This window comes from Hemitrygon akajei, chromosome 6, assembly GCF_048418815.1.
Source record: "Hemitrygon akajei chromosome 6, sHemAka1.3, whole genome shotgun sequence".
Lineage (NCBI taxonomy): Eukaryota > Metazoa > Chordata > Chondrichthyes > Myliobatiformes > Dasyatidae > Hemitrygon > Hemitrygon akajei.
In genome coordinates this window covers 36,674,748-36,698,123 of record NC_133129.1, presented here as the reverse complement: position 1 = coordinate 36,698,123, position 23,376 = coordinate 36,674,748, and the positions used below count along the sequence as shown (strand labels likewise).

The following is a 23,376-nucleotide window of genomic DNA, read 5'->3' as shown; positions in this document are numbered from 1 at the left end:
ACGTTGCTCAGTGAAGCTTGCTACTGACTTCTTGCCTTGTGGTGTAGGTGCAGTCATGTCACATGTGAACTCTCATCATGTGTCCCGTACTGCTGTTGAGAAAAATTGACACAGAGGCCTGGAGTCTGGCTTGGGGTGTAAAACATTTCAACCAGCACTTGTATAGGAGAGAGTTTGCCCTCATTACTGATCATCAACCACTAGTGTCCATTAACATCTAACGTTAACCATTAACCACTAACATCCACGGAAGAGATGTTCCACTGACAGCAGCAGCACAAATGTGGAAATGGGCTCTGTTTCTTGGAGGGCACATATACAAGATCAACTTCAAGAGGACAACTAATTATGGAAATACTGATAGATTGTCCCCTGGAAAAGGAAATACCTGAAAAAATTACAAAAGAGGACACTCCACTTTACGTATTCTCCCAATGCAAATCAAAGTCTCCCTTTTACAGCAGAGATTACAAAGAGAAACCGGAAAAAAAATCCACACAGCCTCAGGTCTACGTGGCCACCCAAAATGGCTGGAGTGTGCAGCAGAAATTCCAGTCCCCCCCCCCCCCCCCCCCCCCCCGTTTTACCAGTGCTGGGATAAACTTCCCTTGATGGGAAGGTTCGATTATCTGCAGATTGAGAGACTCTCCATCCTTGGGAATGGCCTGCATTACCCTAGCAGAGGATTCATGTGGATTTTGCCAGACAAATCACAGGCACAAATTTTATAGTAGTAGTGAATGCAGCTACAAAGTGGCCAGAAGTATTTCCTATAGCCTCCACTGTAGTCACACACACTATTGATGCATTGAGGAGATTCCAGAACACTTGAGCAGTGACAATGGACCACAGCTTGTTGCGGAAGAGTTTCAGTTATTCCTGAAATGAATGGAGTAAGACATATTACCATACCACCCAGCTACAAATAGCTTGATGTAAAGGTTTGTCCAGAGTCTAAAGTAAACACTGCAGGCAATGTCAGCAGCACACACTATACCGAAACTGAATTATCAGCTCACCAATTTCCTCCTGGCATATCGCAATGCAGCACACTCCACAACCAACAACTCACCAGCTGTGCTGTTCCTGGGTCATCCATTATGCTCACGCATGGATCTCCTCAATCCCTCAATTAGAAAGAGTATGCAGGACAAATAGCTGAGACAAATTGAGAGCTCCTCAAGTAAGGAGGTGTGCTGTTGGACAGACAGTCCTGGCGAGGGACTAGAGAGTTGATCAAAATTGGGTACACAGAAAGACTAAGGACAGAACTGGATCACTGTCCTACGTAGAGGAGATTGTGTCTGATGCTATCTGGAGGTGACACATTGATCAGTTGAGGAGAGCAGAGTCAATTGTCAGAGAAGAAAGGTGTCCAGCGCTGTCAGAACCACTTCCTGCCATACCATGATGACTGGAGAGCAACTTGTTACATATTAGAGTTTAGATATATTCTATATTGAGTTGGAATTTATAGCTAAGCAGGGAGGAGTGTTGTGTATTTAATATTTCAGTAATATTGCATATATATTATTTATTTAAGCAGTCTTTGTTTAAATAGTTCATTGCATATTATATGTAAAAGTATGTGAATGGTATACTAATTATGCCACCACATGCTATTTGAATGCCTCACTAAAACAAAAGTAAATGTTCTCAAGTTATCCCCAACTCCCATGTTTTTCTTTCAAATAGTTTAATGTTTTGGATTTACAAGAATGTATTTGAGGCTGTAGAGAAATCAAAGGTTTTGGGGAACAGGCAAGAAAGTGTTGAGGCCAAAATCAGATCAGTCATGATCTTAATGAATGACAGAACAGGACTGAGGGGCAGTACTTATTATTTTTCTCTTTTTTTTAATTCCCTTATGCCTCAGGAGGTTATTTAGTCCACCAGATCGATTTTTGCTCCTATGCCATACCCATTGTTCCCATTGCCCCACTTATATGCCCGAAACTTAAAAAGAATCAGAATCAGGTTGAATATCACTGGCCTATGCAGTGAAATTTGTTGTTTTGCAGCAGTAGTACGTTACAATAAATAACAATAGCAAAAGATATATGTAGATTACAATAAGAAGGAGATATAAAATAATTAAATTAACTAAGTAATGCAAGAAATAGAGGAAAGAAGTAGTAAGGTGGTGTCTGTGGATCCATTGTCCGTTCAGAAATCTGATGGCGCAGGGGGAAGAAGTTGTTCCTGAAAAGTGGAGTGTTGTTTTCAGGCCCCTGTACTCCTCCTCAATGGTAGCAATGAGAAGAGGGCATTTTCTAGGTGATGGGGTCTTTAATGATGGATCCCATCTTTTCGAGGCACCACCTTTTGAAGATGTTCTTGATGCTGGGGAAGTTAGTGTCGTGATGGAGCTGGCTGAGTTTATAGATTTCTGCAGCTTTTTCCAATCCTGTGCAGTGACCCTCCATACCAGACAGTGATGCAAACAATTATGATGCTCTCTATGGTACATCTGTAGAAATTTGCAGGTACCTTTGGTGATTTACTAAGTCTCCTCGAACTCCTAATGAAATATAGCTGCTGCCATGCCTTCTTCATAATTACATCAATATGTTGGGCACAGGGTGGATATTCAGAGATGTTGACACCAATGAATTTGAACTGCTCGCCTTTTTCACTGTAATCCCTTGATGAGGACTGTTGTGTGTTCCCTCAGCTTTCCTTTTCTGAAGCCCACAGTCAATTCCTTGGTCTTACTGATGCTGAGTGCAGTGTAGTTGCTGTGACACTACTCAGCCAGCTGATCTGACATATTCCTGTACACCTCCTTGTCACCATCTGAAATTCTGCCAACAGTCGTTGTGCCATCAGCAAATTTGTAGAGGGCATTTGAGCTGTGCCTAGCCACGGAGTTGTGGGTAGAGAGTAGAGCAGTGGGCTAAGTACGCATCTTTGAGGTGCATCAGTGTTGATCATCAGCGAGGAGGAGATGTTCTTTCCGATCCTCACACACTGTGGTCTTCCAGTGAGGAAGTCAAGGACCCAGATGCACAGGCAGGTACAGAGACTCAGGTGTTGGAGCTGGTTGATTAGGACTGAGGGTATGATGGTTTTGAACACTGAGCTGTAATCAATAAACAGCAGCCGAGGTATTACTATTGTCCTGGTGATCGAAGGCCAAGTAGAGCTAGAGCATCTGCTGTAGACCTTTTGCGGCGATAGGCAAATTGCAGGGAGAATCGTGCTCAGATGCCTCTCTGATTCTCATGTCACTATCAGTAATGTACAGTACTAGCATGTCCTTGGAATGTTAGAGGGAACTGGAGCTCTGACAGAAACACATACTGTGTCACTTTTGCTCACGTTTTTACATTATGAATGGGGCAAACCTGTACAGGGGAGAATTCAAGTTATTTGTAACACTGAACACTAGGGGAAAAAATCTTACATGTTTAACTTTATGTTCTGTAGCTTAAAAGATTGAGCTATTGCAGTGGTTGAAAGCTAACATCATGCTTTCTGGAGGATATTGCGCTGTGATATTAAGTAATAGTCATAGGGTTTTCCAGAGTGGAAACAAGCCCTTTGGGCCAATTCACCCATGTTGACCAAGATGCCCATCTAAGCTAGTCCTATTTGCTTACATTAGGCTTTAAACATTTCCTTACTATGTCCCTGTCCAAGTGTCTTTTAAATGTATTGTTGTGGCAACATAAATCACTTCCATTGGCAGTTCATTCCAAATACAGTGAATTCCATTTAATTGGAACATATCAGACAGTACATTTTGGCCCAGTTAAGCGACTGCCCGAATTAACTGGGGTTTCATGGAAATAGTTAAAAAGGTATAAAGAAACAAACTATCATTTGTAATAAACGGAGTAACAAATTATGTATTTAAAAAAAATACAGAGCAAAGTAGAACATTACCAGTACTACTACTGAACCAGACTATAAAACTGTGTATGGGTTCCTAATGGAGGAATTCATACAGTGTTTGCTGTCATGTTACTCTGATTGACTGTAAATGAACAAATTCTGTGCAGAACCCTAATGCAGATAATGGACTGCCTTCATTGCCTTCCTGCCGGAGGTAGACAATAAATACGTGGTGATAGGTGGATAGCTTTTAATTTGGTCCAATTTTTTTGGCTAGTGGCAAATCTTTTCAGGGCACCTTGGCAGGGTGAGAATTTTTTTAAAGTCAAAATAAAAAACAAAACTATTAAAACTGGCTGCTTTTGAATTGGTGTCCATTGCACCAACATAACCCAAAACTGCACGCAACTGTGGTTATTTAAAACCGTTTGCTCTAAGCACGATGCGGTGTTTAACAGCCACACTGGTGCACGTGATGTCGCTGGTTAGAAACCGTTTGGTAACAGTCCCTTGTCTCAATTCAACGGCGTAGTGTTCCAAATAAACGAAGGGAATCCCGGCCATTTTCTTGATTAGTTCTTGTTCTTTGAGAGCTGTCCCAAATAAGCAGCTGGTCCGATTAAACTGATGGCCCAAATAACCGGAATTCACTGTACTGGCCACTCTCTGCATGTAGAAGCTGCCCCTCAGTTTTCTTTTAAAACTATCCCGGCCCACCTTGAACCTTTGCCATTTTGTTCTTGACTTCCTTTCCCTAGGGATAAAAAGACTTTGAGAATTCACTTAGTCTATGGCCATCATGATGTTATGCCTCTCTATGAGGTCACTTTTCAGTCTCCTCTACTCCACTGAATAAAGTCCTAACCTGCCTAAACTCCCCCTTTATTCAGAGTCCTTATAGTTTAGAAATGACTAATGGTTATAGTGTACTCCGCCTTTGATTTGTTTACTGATATTTTGCAATTTTCAGCAGGGCTGGGATATTTGTTAGCTTTGTAATACAAAGTGGATGCTAAGAGATCAATCAAAATTCCAGTTTTAATTTTATCACCATGGCATTAAGTAAATACGGCCCTCTGTTCCAATGAAAAGATTAAATAAACACAATATGTTAACTGTTTAACCTACAATATATGGCAGTAGATCCAGATTTAAACCAGGAGAAAGACCCATTCTAAAGCTAACCTGGATCAGGATGTTTAAATGTTGAAGAGTTGACAATGTTGCCTTATATTAGATTGCAAAAGAGACCGTTAAAACAGCTTTGGAATCAGAATCAGATTTATTATCATATGTACTGTGCAATTCGATAGTAATTTTCTGTCTTGTACTGTACTGCTGCTGTAAAACACAATTACCAAATACATATACAGTAGTGCAAAAAGAACAAATAATGAGGTGGTGTTCATGTGTACATGGACCATTGGGTAATCAGATTGCAGGGTTGAGGAAGTTGTTCCTGAATTGTTGAGTGTGGATCTCTGGGCTCCTGTACCTCCTCCCGGGTGGCAGAGAGGAGAAGAGGACAGAACAGTCTTTGATACTGTGTAATTTCCCTCATAGCAAAGATTGATAGCTTGTGCTTGGCAGAGGTAAGTTTTCCAGTAAAGGTGAATGATGTAAATCTGTAACAATTTTCAGGGTTTTATCAAGTGCAGCATACAACCCTAAGATTTGTCTCCCCCACCCCCCCCCCCCCACCCCTTTTCAGCTACGAAACGTGCAGGGAACGTTCTGCTGTGCTGTTGGTTGTAAGTGAACTTTAGGCTATGTTAAGGCAAGGGGCATGTGTGTTAGCTAATGGTAGTCTCTTTTCCCATCTGAATTAGTTTCAAACTAACAACCCTTGCTACACTGCTTCTAAGACATGCTTTAACATTAATTTCAAATTCGTACTTTCCATTTCGTTGACATTACAGTATCAGTTTGCAGTGCCAGCTGTGACAATGGCCTCCAGCCAGGATTCAGCATGTTAGGGTCAACTATGTAATCGGTCTCTGAAAGGGAAATGATGTTGCACAGCCAGTGGTCACTTTGTATTTGACACCTCAAGGATGGTAACAGGTGTTGTAACATAGAACAGTACAGCACAGGAAACAGGCCCTTGTGTTTGAGCAAATTACTCTGAATTAAACTAATCCCGTCTATCTGCACACGGCCCATATCCCCGCATACTCTGCATATTCATGTGCCTATTTAAGAGGCTTTTAAATGCCTCTATTTTATTTGCCACCACTAACTCCCCTGGCAGTGCATTTGTAACACGATGTAAAAGAAAACTTCTGCACATCTCCTTTGAACCTCCCCTCACACCTTACATGCCCTCTGGTCATTATAAGAAGAAATGATGGACTTTATACGTAAATTGGGAAACTAGCAGTAGATTAAAAATTTTCTGCTCTATTGACCATTTCCTTTTTTTTAAAAACTTTTTACCAACTTTTATTTAAGCAACAGATCCTCAGTTATGCCACATGGTTTACAACAACTTTGTCTTTTAGAAACCAGGTACCATTTCCAGATTAATTAGTGACCGTATGGAAATTACAGTTTACCTTACCATGTCCGACATTACCCTAGCAACAGACGTATATCTCATGACGCAGTTCAATACGGAACACCCACTCTGTGACCTATTGGCCTAAAATTATAACTCTTAAGAATCAAGGAGCAAATCCCACAGCAGATTGGCATGGGGGGTATGTCTAAATTGCCCCAAGACTTCCACTGTAGTTGTCAGTCTTGAGTATCAAGGATCAGCTTTACTCACCATATACACTTACAGGTATTAAGAATTTGCTGTAGGGTGTTGGCATGCCACGGCAAAAATATAACATTCAACAATTATAAAAAATTAGGAATTAAGAATTATATACAAATAAGTTGGAGGTTAAATTTTGGATATGGAATAAAATGTGCATAAATACCAGCATGTATTTACAGTGTAAACAGCATTATAAATAGTTGTTTAAAGTGTTTACAGTGTAGTGCAGTGACTGAGGTAATCAGTAGAGGGGAGTGGTGGGGGGGGGTTACCAGGATGGTTGATTAGATTAACTGTCTGGGGGAAGAAACATTTAAGATGTCTTGAACTTTTTGTTTTAATAGTGGTTTCCAGAAGGGAACATTTGGAAAAGTCAATTTGGAGGGTGGGCAGTGTCGGCAATGATTTTTCTTGCCTGCTTCTTTGTTCAGTACAATGTCGCTGGTTGTTCTATAACCTATCACAGCTCTTCTGCACAGTTCAGTGCACAGTCACCATGGTGCTATCTCCACCGTGCATGGGCACAGGGTCAGTTTTCAGTTTGGCTTAAGGTGAGGGGTGGAAGGTTCAGATGGCTTCTCGGGGAGTTTTTCCTCACAGAGACTCGAATGCGCAGCCTGAAAGTGGTGAAGACAGATTATCTCAAGATATTTAAAAAACATCTAGATAATTCTTGAGTTGCCAAGGCATGTAAGACTATGGATTGAATGCAGGTAAGTAGGATTAGAGTAGATAGATTAAAGGACATTGTGGGCAAATGGGCCTCCTTCTGGGTAGTACACAATGACACTGTGACTGAATAGGGTGGATATGTGGTGAGTGCCCAGTCAAACTGAGGACATCTGCAACCTCCTCGCCCCTATCCATCTGCCTCATTTCCTCTCATTGATGCCCCTTCTGCATGTTCTCGGTAGCTGCAATGGAGGGAAGCTCTTTAGTACTCCCTTCCCATGAATCTCAGCAAAGTGCTGTGATCTCCCCTGGTAGCTGCCATCAAGCATCACACACACAAGGCTTAGATGTGGGCATCCTAGTCTGTCCACAGGTTGGTCTGCATCTATCACCAGTCAGTTGGTATCAGGGGCCAGAGTCGGCTACAGGAAGAGTGTTGCCATGCTCTTCGGCCAAAGGCCCGGCCAGTCCATCGTTCCTTTTGCTGTCGTCCAAGTGCACGAAGGTGCTGGGAAGCTGGTCTTCGTGTAGGAAGTGCTCTACTCGCTGCAGGAGTGCTCACACTCTGCTCCTCTGCTGTGACAATAATCTGAGCCACTTCCGTTTCATCTGGGGATCCAAGGTAGAACGTGTTGGATTATATTCATAGGATAGTATGCTACAGTTGTTACTGACTTCATTAAAACCTGTATGGATGAGTGTGTGCCCACTAAAGCTTGCTGTACATTCCCAAACCAAAAGCCATGGATGAACCAGGAGGTACGTCGTCTGCTCAACCAGGAGGAACGGGCTAGGTCTGTGGCATTTAAGTCTGGTGACCCAGGTCTGTACAAGAAAACCAGGTATGACTTGTGGAGGGCTATTTCAAGAGTGAAGAAACAGTTTAGAGCGAAGTTGGAGGCGACATTGGATGCATGTCAACTCTGGCAGGGTTTGCAGGACATCACTTCTTACAAAGCGAAACCCTGAATGGCAGCGACGCTCCACTACCAGACGAGCACAACACCTTTTCTGCCTACTTTGAAAGGGAGAATCTTACAGTTGTGAAGATCCCTGCGACTGCACCTGATGACCCTGTGATCTCTGTCTCAGAGGCTGATGTCAGGCTGTCTTTCAGAAGGCCAAACACTCGCAAGGTGGCAGGTCCCGATGGAGTACCTACCTGGTAAGTCTCTGAAAACTTGTGCCAACCAGCTGTCTGGAGTATTCAAAGACATTTTCAATCTCTCACTGCTACAGTCGGAAATTCCCACCTGCTTTGGAAGGGCAACACTTATACCAGTGCCTAAGAAGAATAGTGTGAGCTGCCTTAATGACTTCCACCCAATCACACTCACATCTATGGTGATGAAATGCTTTGAGAGGTTGGTCATGGCTATTATGCTTCTGCCTCAGCAAAGACCTGGACCCACTGCAATTTGCTAACACCACAGTAGGTCTACAGCCGTTGCAATCTCAATGGATCTGCACATGGCCTCTGCTGACATGGATAATATAAATACCTATTGGTTGTATTGGATGATGTTCGTTGACCATAGCTCAGCATTTAACACCATTCCTACAGTCCTGATCAATAAGCAATGAATCCTGGGCCTCTATAACTTCATCTACAATTGGATCCTCGACTTCCTAACTGGAAGACCACAGACTGTGCAGATTGGTAATAATATTTCCTCCTCATTGATGATCAACACTGGTGCACCCAGTGCTCTACTCTCTCTAAACCCATGATTGTGTAGCTAGGCATAGTTCAAAGGTCATCTATAACTGGCAGAATCTCAGACGGAGATGAGAGGGCATACAGGAGCTAGATATACCAGCTAGTTGAGTGGTGTCGCAGTAACAACCTTGCACTCAATGCCAGGAAGACCAAAGAGCTGATTGTGGACTTCAGAGAGGGTAGGACGAGGGAACACGAACCAATCCTCATTGAGGGATCAGAAGTGGAGAGAGTGAGCAATTTCAAATTCCTGGATGTCAGTATCTCTGAGGAACTAACCTGGTCCCAACATATCGATGCAGCTATAAAGGAGGGAAGACAGTGGTTATATTTCATTAGGAGATTTGGTTTGTAACCTGAAGCACCTGAGAATTTCTATAGATGTACTGTGGAGAGCATTTTGACAGGCTGCCTCACTGTCTAGTATGGGGGGTGGGTCTACTACACAGGATTGAAAAAATCTACAGAAAGTTGTAAAACTGGTCAAGTCCATCTTGGATACTAGCCTCCGTAGTATCCAAGATATCGTCAAGGAGCGGTGCCTTCGAAAGATGGCATCCATTATTAAGGACCCCCATCACCTAGGACGTGCCCTCATCTCATTGCTACCATCAGGAAGGAGATACAGAAGCCTGAAGGCACACGCTCAGTGATTCAAGAGCAGCTTCTTCCCCTCTGCCATCCAATTCCCAAATGAACATTGAGCCCATGAACAAAGCCTCACTTTTTTAACACAAAGAGGATCTGTAGATGCTGGAAATCCAAGCAACATACACAAAATGCTGGAGGAACTCAGCAGGACAAGCAACATCTATGGGGAAAGATAGATTTGATGTTTTGGGCCAAGACCCTTCTCCGCTGCATCTGCTCTCAGGATGAAGACATTCATTCTAAAACGAAGGAGATGTCCTTTTTTCACAGAAAGGGGCTTCTCTTCCTCCACCTTCAACTCTGCCCTACACTGCATCTCTTCCATTTCATGCACGTTTGCTCTTACCCCATCCTCCCATCATCCTACGAGGGATAGGGTTCCTCTTATCCTCACCTATCGCTCCACCAGTCTCCACGTCCAGCATGTAACCCTCTGCAAATTCTGCCATCTCCAATGGGATCCCACCACCAAGCACATCTTTCTCTCCCCCCACTTTCTGCTTTCCACATGGATCGCTCCCTACATGACTCCCTTGTCCATTTGTTCCTCCCCTCTAATCTCCCTCCTGGCACTTATCCTTGCAAGCAGAACAAGTGCTACACCTGCCCCTACACCTCCTCCCTCACTACCATTCAGAACCCCAAACATTCCTTCCGGGTAAGGCGACACTTCACCTATGAGTCTGTAGGGGTCATTTACTGTGTTTGGTGCTCCCAGTTTGGCCTCTTGTATATTGGTGAGACCTGACATAGTTTGGGAGACCATTTTGCTGAACACCTACGCTCTGTCCGCCAAACAAGTGGGATCTCCCAGTGGCCACGCATTTTAATTCCACTTCCCATTCCCATTCTGATAAGTCAATCCATGGCCTCCTCTACTGTTGTGATGAGGCCACACTCAGGTTGGAGGAACAACACCTTATATTCCGTCTGGGTAGCCTCCAACCTGATGGCATGAACATCGATTTCTCGGACTTCTGATAATGCCCCAACCCCCGCCTCTCCTCCAGTTCCCATCCCATTTTCCTTCTCTCACCTTATCTCCACGACTGCCCATCGTCTCCCTCTGGTGCTCCTCCCTCTTTTATTTCTTCCACGGCCTTCTATCCCCACCTATCAGACTCCCCCCTCTCCAACACTGTATCTCTTTCACCAATCAACCTCCCAGCTATTTACTTCATCCTTCCCCCTCCCGGTTTTACTTATCACCCTGTGTTTCTCTCTTCCCCCCACCTTTTAAATCTACTACTCATCTTTTTTTCTTCAGTGCTGCCAAAGGGTCTGGGCCTGAAACATCTGTACTCTTCTCCGTAGATGCTGCTTGGCCTGCTGAGTTCCTTCAGCATTTTGTGCGTGTTGCTCACTTTCTTATTATTTCTGTGTTTGCGCTATTCTTAACTATTTCATATACATATATATGTTTACTATAATTGATTTACTTATTTATTTTTTCTATATTATCATGTGTTGCATTGTACAGCTGCTGTAAAGTTAACAAATTTCATGACATATACCTGTAATATTAAACCTGATTCTGATCTCTTTCAACGATTTTGATTGGCCCAGACATCAGGAAAAATACTTGGCTCTTCTTCCAAAAGTGTAAGGGACTTATTTATATCCACTTTAAGGGGCAGTCTGATGATTGGTCACTTGAAAGGCAACTGTCCCAAGTGTGATAATCTCTCTCGACTCGGCACTAAAATCAGCAGTCCGGATCATAAGATTAATTCTATTGAAAGAGTTTCGAGTCCACACCCTTTGACTTGCAGACAACTGGCCCAAAACTGCCATTTAATGATATGTGGTACCTGAGACACAGAATATTGGGAGGCATGAAAGAGTTTGTTGGTCTGTTGTTTGAATCTGGGGACTTGGGGGTGAACCCTTAATCACAAAGTGAAGTGATCATACAGTACACTGTTGGATCAGCCAGCTCCTTCTCTCTCCCCCTCTCTACTCAATCACTTCTTGATGTTTTTGTCTCTTCAATATCTTGAATAATTTGCTTCAATGGTAAATATTATTCAAAGCATATTTATTCAAAACCTCTTCCTATATACTCCTAGATTTTTTTTTAAATTTAAAGAACTAAAAATGGTATAAGCGTGTAATATTTAGGATGCACTCTAAACCCTTGAGGGTTTGATGCTGTGGGTTTTGGCTTTGATTGTCATCTTCACATCTCTAGAGATCAGCATCTCCTTTCTCCTTTGTTGTGGAGATCCGCATTGTACCAGTTACTTTACAAATACAAATAAGGTTTAATTACAGCTTACAACTAGTCTGCTTTTGTGCACCTGGACGTTTTTGCCTTCCGTCTGTCATTCCAGATGGGATCTTTGACTGTTGTAAAATAAAAGATTAATTTCCATTGTAGTCGGCGGGAGTTTAATTGTGAATGCCTATCTGAACTATTAATGACGCATTTTACATGTAGTCCCAGTTCACTTTAGGTTTTGTTATTTTCAAATGTAACCTAGTTGCTCTAATCTTCAAAATGAAATAAATATTCCTTAGCCCAGGTAGCAGGAGGCTGCTGAGGATCTTGTCATTCAATATTTATGGGATACATGAAAGAAATGCAAATGAAAGCTAAGGAAAATTAAACGGTATTTTTCCAAACCACACCACATCTAAACAAGTCATATTATGTTGCTTGTAGTTGTGATGTGTGTTATAGTTACGAAACTCGGGCATCCCCTCCATGCAAGATACTGTTTTATTTATCAAGGGAAGTTTATTTTCTAAATCTATAGAATGAATTATAAAGTAGGTTTGATGGAGAGCAATTAAGGGAAACTTGAGAGGGGTTACAAATGCAAAATCTTGCACTCTGGAAATTTGAAATAAAATCAGAAAACTTAGGAAACTCCCAACCACTTCCATTACAACAGGTTTGGTTCCATTGAAGCCAACAGTCCCATAAACATTTTACTGCTGGATATTGAAGTCACATTTGTCACACTCTTTCCCTCATGCAGGTGTTGATAAGGGTGTAAGCAATACACCTTGGCTGTATTTATGTTTGGAATACCAAACTCAATATATTCCTTGACTTTTGGTAATTATTTATTTAGAGACACAGCACAGAGTAGGTTTGAGGCATACTGCCCAGTAACCCTAATTTAACCCAAACCCAATCACAGGACATTTACAATGACCAATTAACCTATCCGGTAGGTTTTTGGACTGTAGGAGGAAACCGGAAGACACAGAGGAAACTCATGTATTCCATGGGGATGATGTACAGAGACTCCTTACAGACGACACTGGGATTGAACTCCGAACTGCAACGCTGAGTGTAATAGCTTCATGGTAATTGCTATGCTACCTTGGCTCCCGGATTTGAAGACCAATTGGTAAAGCTTCCCATTGAGGTGAAAGGCAGTGCAATGTGTTTTAAACCCATGCCACCTTTACCATCCTTTCTGCGCCTACCATGTTACCAGTGGTGGGGAGGGATATGCCCATATTGTATTGGGCTGAATCCACTCATCTCCTCACCTTTCATATTCCTGTGCATTCGAGTTGTTGTATCAGACCATGATTTATCCAGTTATAATACTTCCAAGTTCAAGGTTAGTTGTCATTCAACCATAAACATGAATCCAGCTTTCCTCTGGGACCAGGGTGCAAAACGTAGTATGTGCAGTGCCAGCACATTTAGTTACATTAGCACATACGGTCACAAAATAATATTGTCACAAATCCCCAAGTCCCTGCATAGCCTGAAGATTGATGGTGCATGGAATGTTGTTCTGGAGCAATGTTTCTGCAAGAACAAGCACCCAGCAGTCCCACATCTCACTTTGGGTCAGGTTGTCTCGCTCTGTGCACCTGTAGAAGTTTCTTAAGAGTGTTCAGCAGTAAACAGCAGAAAGTTTAAAGAGTGATTAGCCAGGGTGAGCAGAGCAAAGGAAAATCCATCTTTATATTTCCTGGACTTCCTTTTCTCAGAGTGAAAGTAGTGATTACAGAGGCTCATTTTGCTACTTCTTATTATAGGTGGCGATGCCTGTGGAAAGAATGCGTATGCGCCCATGGCTAGAAGAGCAAATAAATTCAAATAAAATACCGGGTTTAAAATGGCTAAACAAGGTAAGATCTCTATAATCTTCTGAAAACATCTGTGTGAATTGATGATACGGATCTATTCCTTTGATTTCTTTGTATATAATTTGGGTTTGAATTGTCTAGCGGAAATCTTTGTCTATGATGTAAAGGTAAAAACAGTCTATTCCCTGAGTTACTGGATAAATTCTAATGCTACTCACTGGAATGTGAGATCGAGAGGGTGCATTATGGGTTGTTTGTCAGGTAAACTTGTCTGATAGCTACGTACGCAGTACAGCTGCCATTCCAATGCCTGTTGCTCTGATGCCTGCCTGTGTGCATTGCCTCACCTTTCTTTACTCCATGCGATTTTGGAACTTCCTCCATAAAGATTTTAACCTTACCTCCTTTAAAAGTTACCTTCTTAACAGGGTTTCATGCCAGCCCATACTCCCACAATCTGCACAATTTTGGCCTGCAGTCGAGAGCAACCCACACAGAGTGCTGGAGGAACTCAGCAGGTCTATGGAGGGGAATAAACAGTCATTGTTTCTGGCCAAGACCCTTCATCAGGTCTGGAAAGGAAGGGGAGCATAAGAAGGCTGAGGAGGGGAAGGTGCATAAGTTGGCAGTTGATTGGTAAAACCAGGTGAGGGGGAAGGAGGGTAGGTGGGACAGGGGATTTGAAGTAAGAAGTTAGGAAGTGGTAGGTGGGAGAGGCTGAGTGCTGAAGAAGATGGAATCTGTTGGGGAAGGACAGTGGACCACGGGACCAAAGGATGGTGGTGGGTGTGGGAAGCACCAGTGGGAGGTGATGGGCAGGTGAGGATAGGAGAAGGGTTGAGAGGGGGACCAGAATAGGCAGTGGAAAAAGGGTGGGGGAGGAAGGAGAAATTACCGAAAGTTAGAGATGTTCCTGAATGTTCATGCCATCAGGTTGGAGGTTACTCAGATGGAATATGAGGTTGCTTCTCCAACCTGAGTGTGGCATTATCGTGGCAGTAGAGGAAACCATTGACCAACATGTCTGAAATGGGAACGGGAAGCTGAATTGAAATGGATGCCACCAGGAAACCCGCCTTTTGTGGGACAAAGTCTGCTAGCTTCAAATTCCCCTGGGAAGTGCCTCTGGATTAAGCCAGTCATTATTTGTCTTCTGTGAAAAATGATTGCCAGCAACAGCATAAAGGACCCAATTCTGTTCTGCATTATCTCACCGATGTGCTCTGAAGCAGCAAATTTGCTCGGATTATGATCCCTGCAGTTATACTAGATCTCAGCTTCACGTGCTTCTGAATGTTGACTTGTTACCAGGGTAACGAAGATAGCAAAACATTTGAACAAGAAGCTGCCACCGGTGCATTCTAAATCCTAACAGTCCCACACTGCTACTGTGCAGCAACAGATGCCTGACTTGGAGAGATAACTTCAGCACATGAGTCTGCACTGGGCGTCAACATATTTCTGGGCCCAGCACATAGATGCAATCACAAGGAAGGTGCTAGTTTCTACTTTCTTAGAAGTTTAAGGAGGCTTGGCTTGTCACTGAATGTTCTAACTAACTTCCACAGATGTACCGTTGAAAGTATCCTGACTGGTTGCATCATGGACTGGTAGGGCAACGCAACAGTGTAAGAAGCTGCAGAGAATAGTGGACTCAGCCCATGCATCAGGGGAACCTCCCTCTCCACCATTAGTATTATCTACAGGAGGTACTGCCTCCTGTGATGCAAGATGCTACCAGCGACAAATGCAACTAACAGTTCACAAAACCACTTCTTCTTCTTCTTTTAATTATACATTTACTACTAATCTGGGTGCAATTGGGGCCTGTAATTTATATTTTGATAATATGCTTGTGGGCTGACTGAGCTGTCTCTGAGGGAATTCAGTGAGGTTGAGAATGGAGTGTGCGGCCTAATGGCGGAGTGCAAACCCATGATCAGCTCACCGATTAAAGCATCAAACGAGATTGAAAGCAACGAGGATGAAAGCAGAAGGCAAGCGGGTGTTCAGCATCACCTGCCTGCATTTATCAGGTTTCTCTCCCTCTCTCTCTTGCTTGCTACTGCCAGAGGAAGGGGCAGGAGTATTAGGTCTTTGGAGTCTAAGGAAATCAGCAAGGTTTGATTGGTCTGGTTTGTGAATTGGATTCAGTTTTAGAGAACTCTACAGTCCATGTTATGATGTGCTTGTGGTTCCTAGTTACTTTTCTCGTTGCTACTTGGCGTGATTTTGATTCTGGTGGACTGGCTCTGCGGCCTGCAGTCAGTGGATGACACAACACTAAATTGAATCAAACTGAACATTTGCAGAACGTTTCACAAGCAGTACGGTTTGATGTTTAATATCCTGTGTATCATTTGCTCATTTTTTGCTGTTTGCGCGATTTATTCTTTTTTTTGTGCATTGTGTGTTTAACGTTTTCTTTGAGCGGGTTGCATGGTGTTTCTTTGTTTCGTGGATGCTTGCAGGAAGATGAATCTCAGGGTTGTATTCTCTTACATACTTTGATAATAAATATACTTTGTACTCTGAATCTTTTGAAGATATTCATTATCAAAGATCCCCACCATCCTGGGCATTGCCATCTTCCTGCAGCTATTTTGGGGCTGGAGGTAGAAAAACCACCAGGTTCAAAAACAGGTACTTCCCTTCAAACATTCAGTTCTTGAACTAACAGGCACAATGCTGGTCACTACACTTTAGCAACACTATGATCACTTTGCACTGAAATGGAGTTTGTTTTCTTTGTTCAAATGTCAAAGGTGTGTATTATTTATATTTAATTTATGTTTTTATTGTGAATGCTTCTTGTGTAGTGCTACATGCCTGTGATAATGCTGAAACTTTGTTGCTTATTGGATCTGTGCCTCCAGGTAGTTGTGCATTTGATAATAAACTTGACTTGGACTTTGTCATCAATCACATATTTGCCCAAATCCTAGATTAGTCACATATTTTGCTCTACCAACAATCTCATTAGCCCATCCCCTCCCACTTATACACTGGGAGCAATTCACAGTGGCCAATTTGCATATTCAGCAATTCTCCTTTATGATGTGGGAGGAAGCTGGAGCATTTAACAGAAACCCTCAGTTATACAGAGTACGTTTAAACTCCTCGCAGTCAGTAGGCAAAAGTCAGAATGGAACCTGGGATCTCTGGCACAGCATAGTTATGGCTCCATGGCTGTGCCATTACTTCTCTGTGTCTGTTGGAGAACATATATCACCATAAGGATTCTGGTCCCTGCTTTTCACTCCAAGACAACCCTTTTTTGCACAATTCCTAGAGCATACCTTGTTTAAGATCAAATTTCTCAAAGTTCAAAGTACGTCAGAATCCGGTTCAAAATCACCGCAAATGTCATGAAATCTGTTGTTTTGCGGTAGCAGTACATTGCAATACATAATAAAATCTGTAACTTACAATAAGAAGTGTGTGTGTGTGTGTGTGTGTGTGTGTGTGTGTGTGTGTGTGTGTGTGTGTGTGTGTGTGTGTGTGTGTGTGTGTGTGTGTGTGTGTGTGTGTGTGTGTGTGTGTATGAAAACAGTTAAATAGGTAATGCAAAAAGAGAAAACAGAAAGAGTAGATAGAGAGGTAGTGTTCATGAGTTCACTGTCCTTTCAGAAATCTGATGGCAAGGGGAAGAAGCTGTTCCTGATTCATTGAGTCTGTGCTTTACAGCTCCTGTACCTCTTGCCTGATGGGAGCAATGATAAAATGGCATGTCCTGGGTGATGGGGTCCTTAATGATGCTCACCTTTTCCACTTCTGATCCCTCAGTAAGGACTGGTGTGTGTTCGCTTGTCTTGCCCTTTCTGAAATTCACAATGCTTTGGTCTCAGTGCGAGGTTGTTGCTGCACCACCGCTCAATCAGCTGATCTATCTTGCTCCTGCATGCTGTCTCATCATCATCTGAAATTCTGCCAACAGTTTGACTTACAAGTTTGCTGCAGAGATGCCAAGGTTTGTGAGTGTTGAGTATTGAACTTAAAAGACAGTAGATGAAAATGTGTCAATCTGTAAAAGAAGACCTCCCTACTAAGATGCACTCCTCGTACTCCCGTTTCCATGACAGAACAAATCTTGATGAGATCTAACTGCAAACTGCCTTTGGAAATGTGAAGTAAACTGTGAATTGAGAGGAAAAAATCTCCAGGAGTGGTTGGTCATCACTAGGTTAGAAGTGAACCTATTCACTAAGGACTACATGTATTTAGTTCCCGTTTTCAGGGTATGACGCAATTCGTACCCACAGGCAGAAACATTTATTTTCCGAGACACAGCATGGATCCAGGCTCTTCTAGCCCAATAAGCCTGCACCAGCCAGTTACAGTGATATGAACAATTAACTTTGGATTGTGGGAAGAAACCCACATGGTCACGGGAAGGACATACAAACTCCTTACAGACAGCAACAGAATTGAACCCAGGTTGCTGGCGCAGTAATAGCTAACTGCTATGTTACCATGCTGCCCTAAATATGGGCCAATAGCATACATTTCCAATATGAGAGACTCTAACCCATCCCCTTGACTTTGCTATGGAGAAATTTCTCACCAACAGTGGCAGGGGGCCCAGAATTGATAAAATGTTCCATTGGCCCAGCACATACCTGTCACTGTTACTAGTTGCAGGTTAGAAGTTGGGTATTTTGTGGCAGTGAGAAAGCCTCTTGACTGAAGATGCAGTTCAGAACTGTGTTGGAATTGTCTCCACTTGTGTGGATAGCTTTTGGTGCAGCAAGAAACACTCTTGCCATTTATATGTTAAAATGGATCTGAATGTCCAATTGCATTTGCTTCAAGATCACTGACGAACGTAGAATGTAACTACACACAGATTGACCGAGAGGTCCTTAGTCTAGTCTGGGGAATAAAGAAGTTTCACCACTACCTCTACGGACAGAAATTTACGCTGTTGACAGATCATCAGCCCCTTGTGTCCATTTTCAATCCCAGGAAGGGAATTCCAGTGACAACTGTAACCTGGTTACAACATTGGGCACTATTTCTAGGTGCCCATTCTTATGACATAGAGTTCAAGGGTACCAGACAGCACAGCAATGCTGATGGCTTGTCACATCTTCTGCTATTGGCAGCGGAAGGAAAAAAGTCTACATACTGGGAATCAAAATCAGAATCAGGTTTATTATCACCAACATGTATTGTGAAATGAGTTAACTTAGCAGTAGCAGTTCAATGCAATACATAATATAGAAGAAAAAAAAAAGTAAAAATAAATAAATAAGTAAATCATTTACGTTATATGTATATTGAATAGATTAAAAGTCCTGCGAAGGGTTCAATGTCCACTTAGGAATCGGATGGCAGAGGGGAAGAGGCTGTTCCTGAATCGCTGAGTGTGTGTCTTCAGGCTTCTGTACCTCCTGCCTGATGGTAACAGTGAGAAAAGGGCACACCCTGGGTGCTGGGGGTCCCTATGAATGGACACTGCCTTTCTGAGACACCACTCCTTGAAGTTCTGGGTACTTTGTAGGCTAGTAGACGGAGCTGACTAAATGTATGACCCTCTGAAGCTTCTTTCGGTCCTGTGCGGTAGCCTCCCCCCTCCCCCCATACCAGTGATGCAGCCTGTTAGAATGCTCTCCATGGTACATCTATAGAAGTTTTTGAGTGTTTTTGTTGACATACCAAATCTCTTCAAACTCCTAATGATATATAGTCGCTGTCTTGCCTTCTTTCTAGCTGCATCAATATGTTGGGACCGGGTTAGATCCTCAGAGATCTTGACACGCAGAAACTTGAAACTGCTCACTCTCTCCGCCTCTGATCCCTCTATGAGGATTGGTAAGTGTTCCTCCGTCTTACCCTTCCTGAGGTCCACGATCAGCTCTTCTGTCTTACTGACGTTGAGTGCAAGATTGTTGCTGCGACTCCACTCCACTAGTTGACCCAGCAGAAGTTTTCCACACCATATTGGTGGACCTGTTGCCGGTAACAAATTCCAAAATACAAAGGGAAACGAGGAATAATCCAACATTGTCAAAAGTCTGTGAAATCACCCTGCAAGGATGACCCGCTCATGGTAACTCTCACAGAGTTCTCAGTGAGACAAGACCGTCTGTCAGTATGTCAAAGAACGTTGATGTGTGGATATCGTGTTGTGGTTCCCTCTAAACTGTGCACCAGAGTTTTAAAAATCTTGCAGGAAGGACAACTGGGTACAGTCAAGATGAAGAGTGTGGCCCGGAGCCACGTGTGGCGGCCGGGAATAGATAAACAGATTGAAGGCTTGGCGGAAAGCTGTTTGGGATGCCAGAAAATTCAAAATGCACCGCCGTAGGCACCGTTACACATGTGGGAGTGGCCGTTTTCACCATGGCATAAAATATATATTGACTTTGCTGGGCCTTCAGGGACTCCTTCTTTCTGGTTGCTGTGGATGCTCATTTGAAATGGCCGAAGTTTATACCAAGGAAGTCAACCACCTCATGTAAGACTGTCTGCACTCTGAGGACTATCTTGCCAGAAATGGCTTACCAGAACAAATTGAAAGTGATAATGGACCACCATACACGTCAGAAGTATTCCGACAGTTCATGAAGAAAAATGGCATCAGACATTTCAAGTCAGCTCCCCACCACCCAGCCATGAATGGGTTAGCTGAAGGTTTTATCCAAACCTTCAAGAAGTCCATCAAAGTGATGGACAAGGAGGACATTTCTCTACAGCACAAGGTGGACAACTTCCTATTTTTGTGTCAGAGCTTTATTCATGCGATGACAGATCAAACTCTAGCAAAGCTGTTCATGAGTAGGGATCTGAGATCTCGCAGAGACCTTCTGAAGCCAGTCTTCCAGAAGGAAGTGCAGAATAAACCATTCAGACAGTTGCCAAGTGAAGCAACAAGGAACTTGGAGATTGGACAGGAAATTCTAGTGTTTGATTATCAAGAAGACAAGTGGACACCCAGTAGGATAGCTACAGAAACTGGAGCACTGATGTACACAGTGGATGTTGGAGGTCAGACATGGAGATGTCACGTGGACCAGACACTGGATGATCTGCCGAAGAACACACCTGAGTCGACTGGATCCTACAAGACAGACACGTTACAGTCACCAGACTTACCTCACAGTGACACTGGAAGCCAAGCACGCTGTCTTAGACAAGGTACCTATCAAAGCCGATGCCACTCCACAGGTCCAGAGGCGGACAAGAAAGCTATTGTTGACAAGGCACCTGCCAAACCTGATGCCACTCCACAAATCCAGAGGCACTATCCTTAAAGAAACAGTATGCCTCCCAAAACACCAATCTTTACAACTGTGAAGTTAGTTATGGACTGTTGTTGTGAAAGTATGTTTATTTGGAATATGGTTTGACACAAGGCAAATTGAACATTTTGTACATATACAGTTTTATGTTGCATTAATCTAAAGGGGGAGGAGGTGTAATTTCTCCTGGAGCAATGACCCTCCCCATTGTCTATGCATGTACATTATTCTCTCTCTCTCTACAATGTGAATACAGTTAAAGCCATCTCCGAGTGTGTGTTTTTTATTGAATTGATAAATAAAATAAATAGTTGTGCCCAGACACAACAAGCATCTACCAACCTGGAGATCTGCTGGAGTAGATGGTTGATAGAACACCATTGCATCCAAGCTCCCCTCCCAGCTGCATGCTGGGATGGAAGAATCTCATCAGTCCACCATTGTCATTTGGTGAAAACACTGAAATTTCACGTCCAACTGTACAAGGACTACACTTGTTTCAGAAAGCAGTGCGCCACTACTTTCTGAACCATAGTCAAAGATGGGCAATTAGGTTGCCCAGCAACTGTCAGGTGCTGATGGTAGTTTTCTCAATTGATGTGCCTTTCTTGTCTTTAAATTAATGATGGTATGACTTTTCCAGGAAAAGAAGATATTTCAGATTCCTTGGATGCATGCTGCTCGGCATGGATGGGACGTAGAGAAGGACGCTCCATTGTTTAAAAACTGGGCAGTTCACACAGGTACATGAACAAGAGGAGGGAGTTAATTCCAATGTTGATTACTTTTTTAAATTTTGAAACTCGGTAATGGATTTCTTTAAGTAGTTCTGGTAGCAGGCGTCCTTCTGGTGGGAAGCTGGGATTGCTAGTCAACAGGATTCTTCCAGACAATCCTGATGAAGGGTCTTAGCCAGAAATATCAACTCCAGCAGCTCAGCAATCTCCTTCCTCACCTCCCACAGTAGGCTGGGGTACATCTCGTCTGGTCCCAGTGACTTATCCAACTTGATGCTTTCCAAAAGCTCCAGCATATCTTCATTCTTAATATCTATATGCTCAATCTTTTCCGTTCACTCTAAGTCATCCCTACAATCACCAAGATCCTATTCCGTAGTGACTACTGAAGCAAAGTATTCATTAAGTACCTGTGGTATCTCCTCCAGTTCCATACACACTTTTCCACTGTCACACTTGAGTGGTCCTATTCTCTCATGCCTTAACCTCTTGCTCTTCACATACTTGTAGAATGCCTTGGTTTTCCTTAATCCTGTCCTCCAAGGCCTTCCTCTGGCCCCTTCTGGCTCTCCTAATTTCATTCTTAAGCTCCTTCCTGCTAGCCTTATAATCTTCGAGATCTCTATCATTACCTCATTTTTTGAACCTTTTGTAAGCTTTTCTTTTCTTCTTGACTAGATTTACAACAGCTTTTGTACACCAGGGTTCCTGTACCCTATCATCCTTTCCCTGTCCCATTGGAATGTGCCTATGCAGAACTCCACGCAAATATCCCCTGGACATTTGCCACATTTCTGTCATACATTTCCCTGAGAACATCTGTTCCCAATGTATGCTTCCAAGATAGCCTGATAACCTTAAGCCTTATATTTCCCTTACTGCAATAAACGCTTTCCTAACATGTCTGTTCCTATCTCCAATGCTATGGTAAAGGAGATAGAATTGTGATCACTTTCTCCAAACTGCTCTCCCACCGAGAGATCTAATACCTGACCAAGTTCATTTCCCAATTCCAGGTCAAGTACAGCCTCTCCTCTTGTAGGCTTATCTACATGTTGTGTCAGGAAACCTTCCTGAACACACCTAACAAACTCCACCCCATCTAAACCCCTTGCTCTAGGGAGACACCAATCAATGTTTGGGAAATTAAAATCTCCCTCCATGACAACCTTGTTATTATTGCATCTTTCCAGAATCTGTCTCCCTTTCTGCTCCTCGATGTCCCTGTTACTATTGGGTGGTCTATAAAAACCAGCCAGAAGAGTTATTGAACCCCTTCCTGTTCCTAACTTCCATCCACAAGAGACTTAGTAGACAATCCCTCCATGACTTCCACCATTTCTGCAGCCATGACACTATGTCTGATCAGCAGTGTCACGCCCCCAGCTCTTTTGCCTCCTTCCCTGTCCTTTCTGAAACATCTAAAGCCTGGCACTTGAAGTAACCATTCCTGTCCCTGAGCCATCCAAGTCTCTGTCAAGGCCACCACATCATATCTCCAAGTACTGATCCACGCTCTAAGCTCATCCGCTTTGTTCACAATACTCCTTGCATTAAAATAGACACATCTCAAACCATCAGTCTGAGCGCGTCCCTTCTCTATCACCAGCCTATCCTCCCTCTCACACTGTCTACAAGCTTTCTCTATTTGTGAGCCAACTGCCCTTTCCTCCGTCTCTTTAGTTCGTAAGC

At 43.0% G+C, this 23,376-nt stretch overlaps 1 protein-coding gene across 4 annotated transcripts in view; it reads left to right on the top strand.

Moving 5' to 3' along the window:
- Positions 1-23,376, top strand: part of irf2b (interferon regulatory factor 2b) — a 64,081-nt gene that overhangs the window by 23,965 nt on the left and 16,740 nt on the right. For 3 of the 4 annotated variants that reach the window (XM_073048108.1, XM_073048110.1, XM_073048109.1), the window contains 2 exons: positions 13,653-13,745; positions 21,591-21,690. In XM_073048108.1, the coding sequence (XP_072904209.1) occupies positions 13,653-13,745; positions 21,591-21,690 (193 nt within the window). Of the gene's footprint in view, positions 1-13,652; positions 13,746-19,385; positions 19,518-21,590; positions 21,691-23,376 lie in introns of those variants that run through there. The other variant, XM_073048111.1, reaches the window with a different exon arrangement.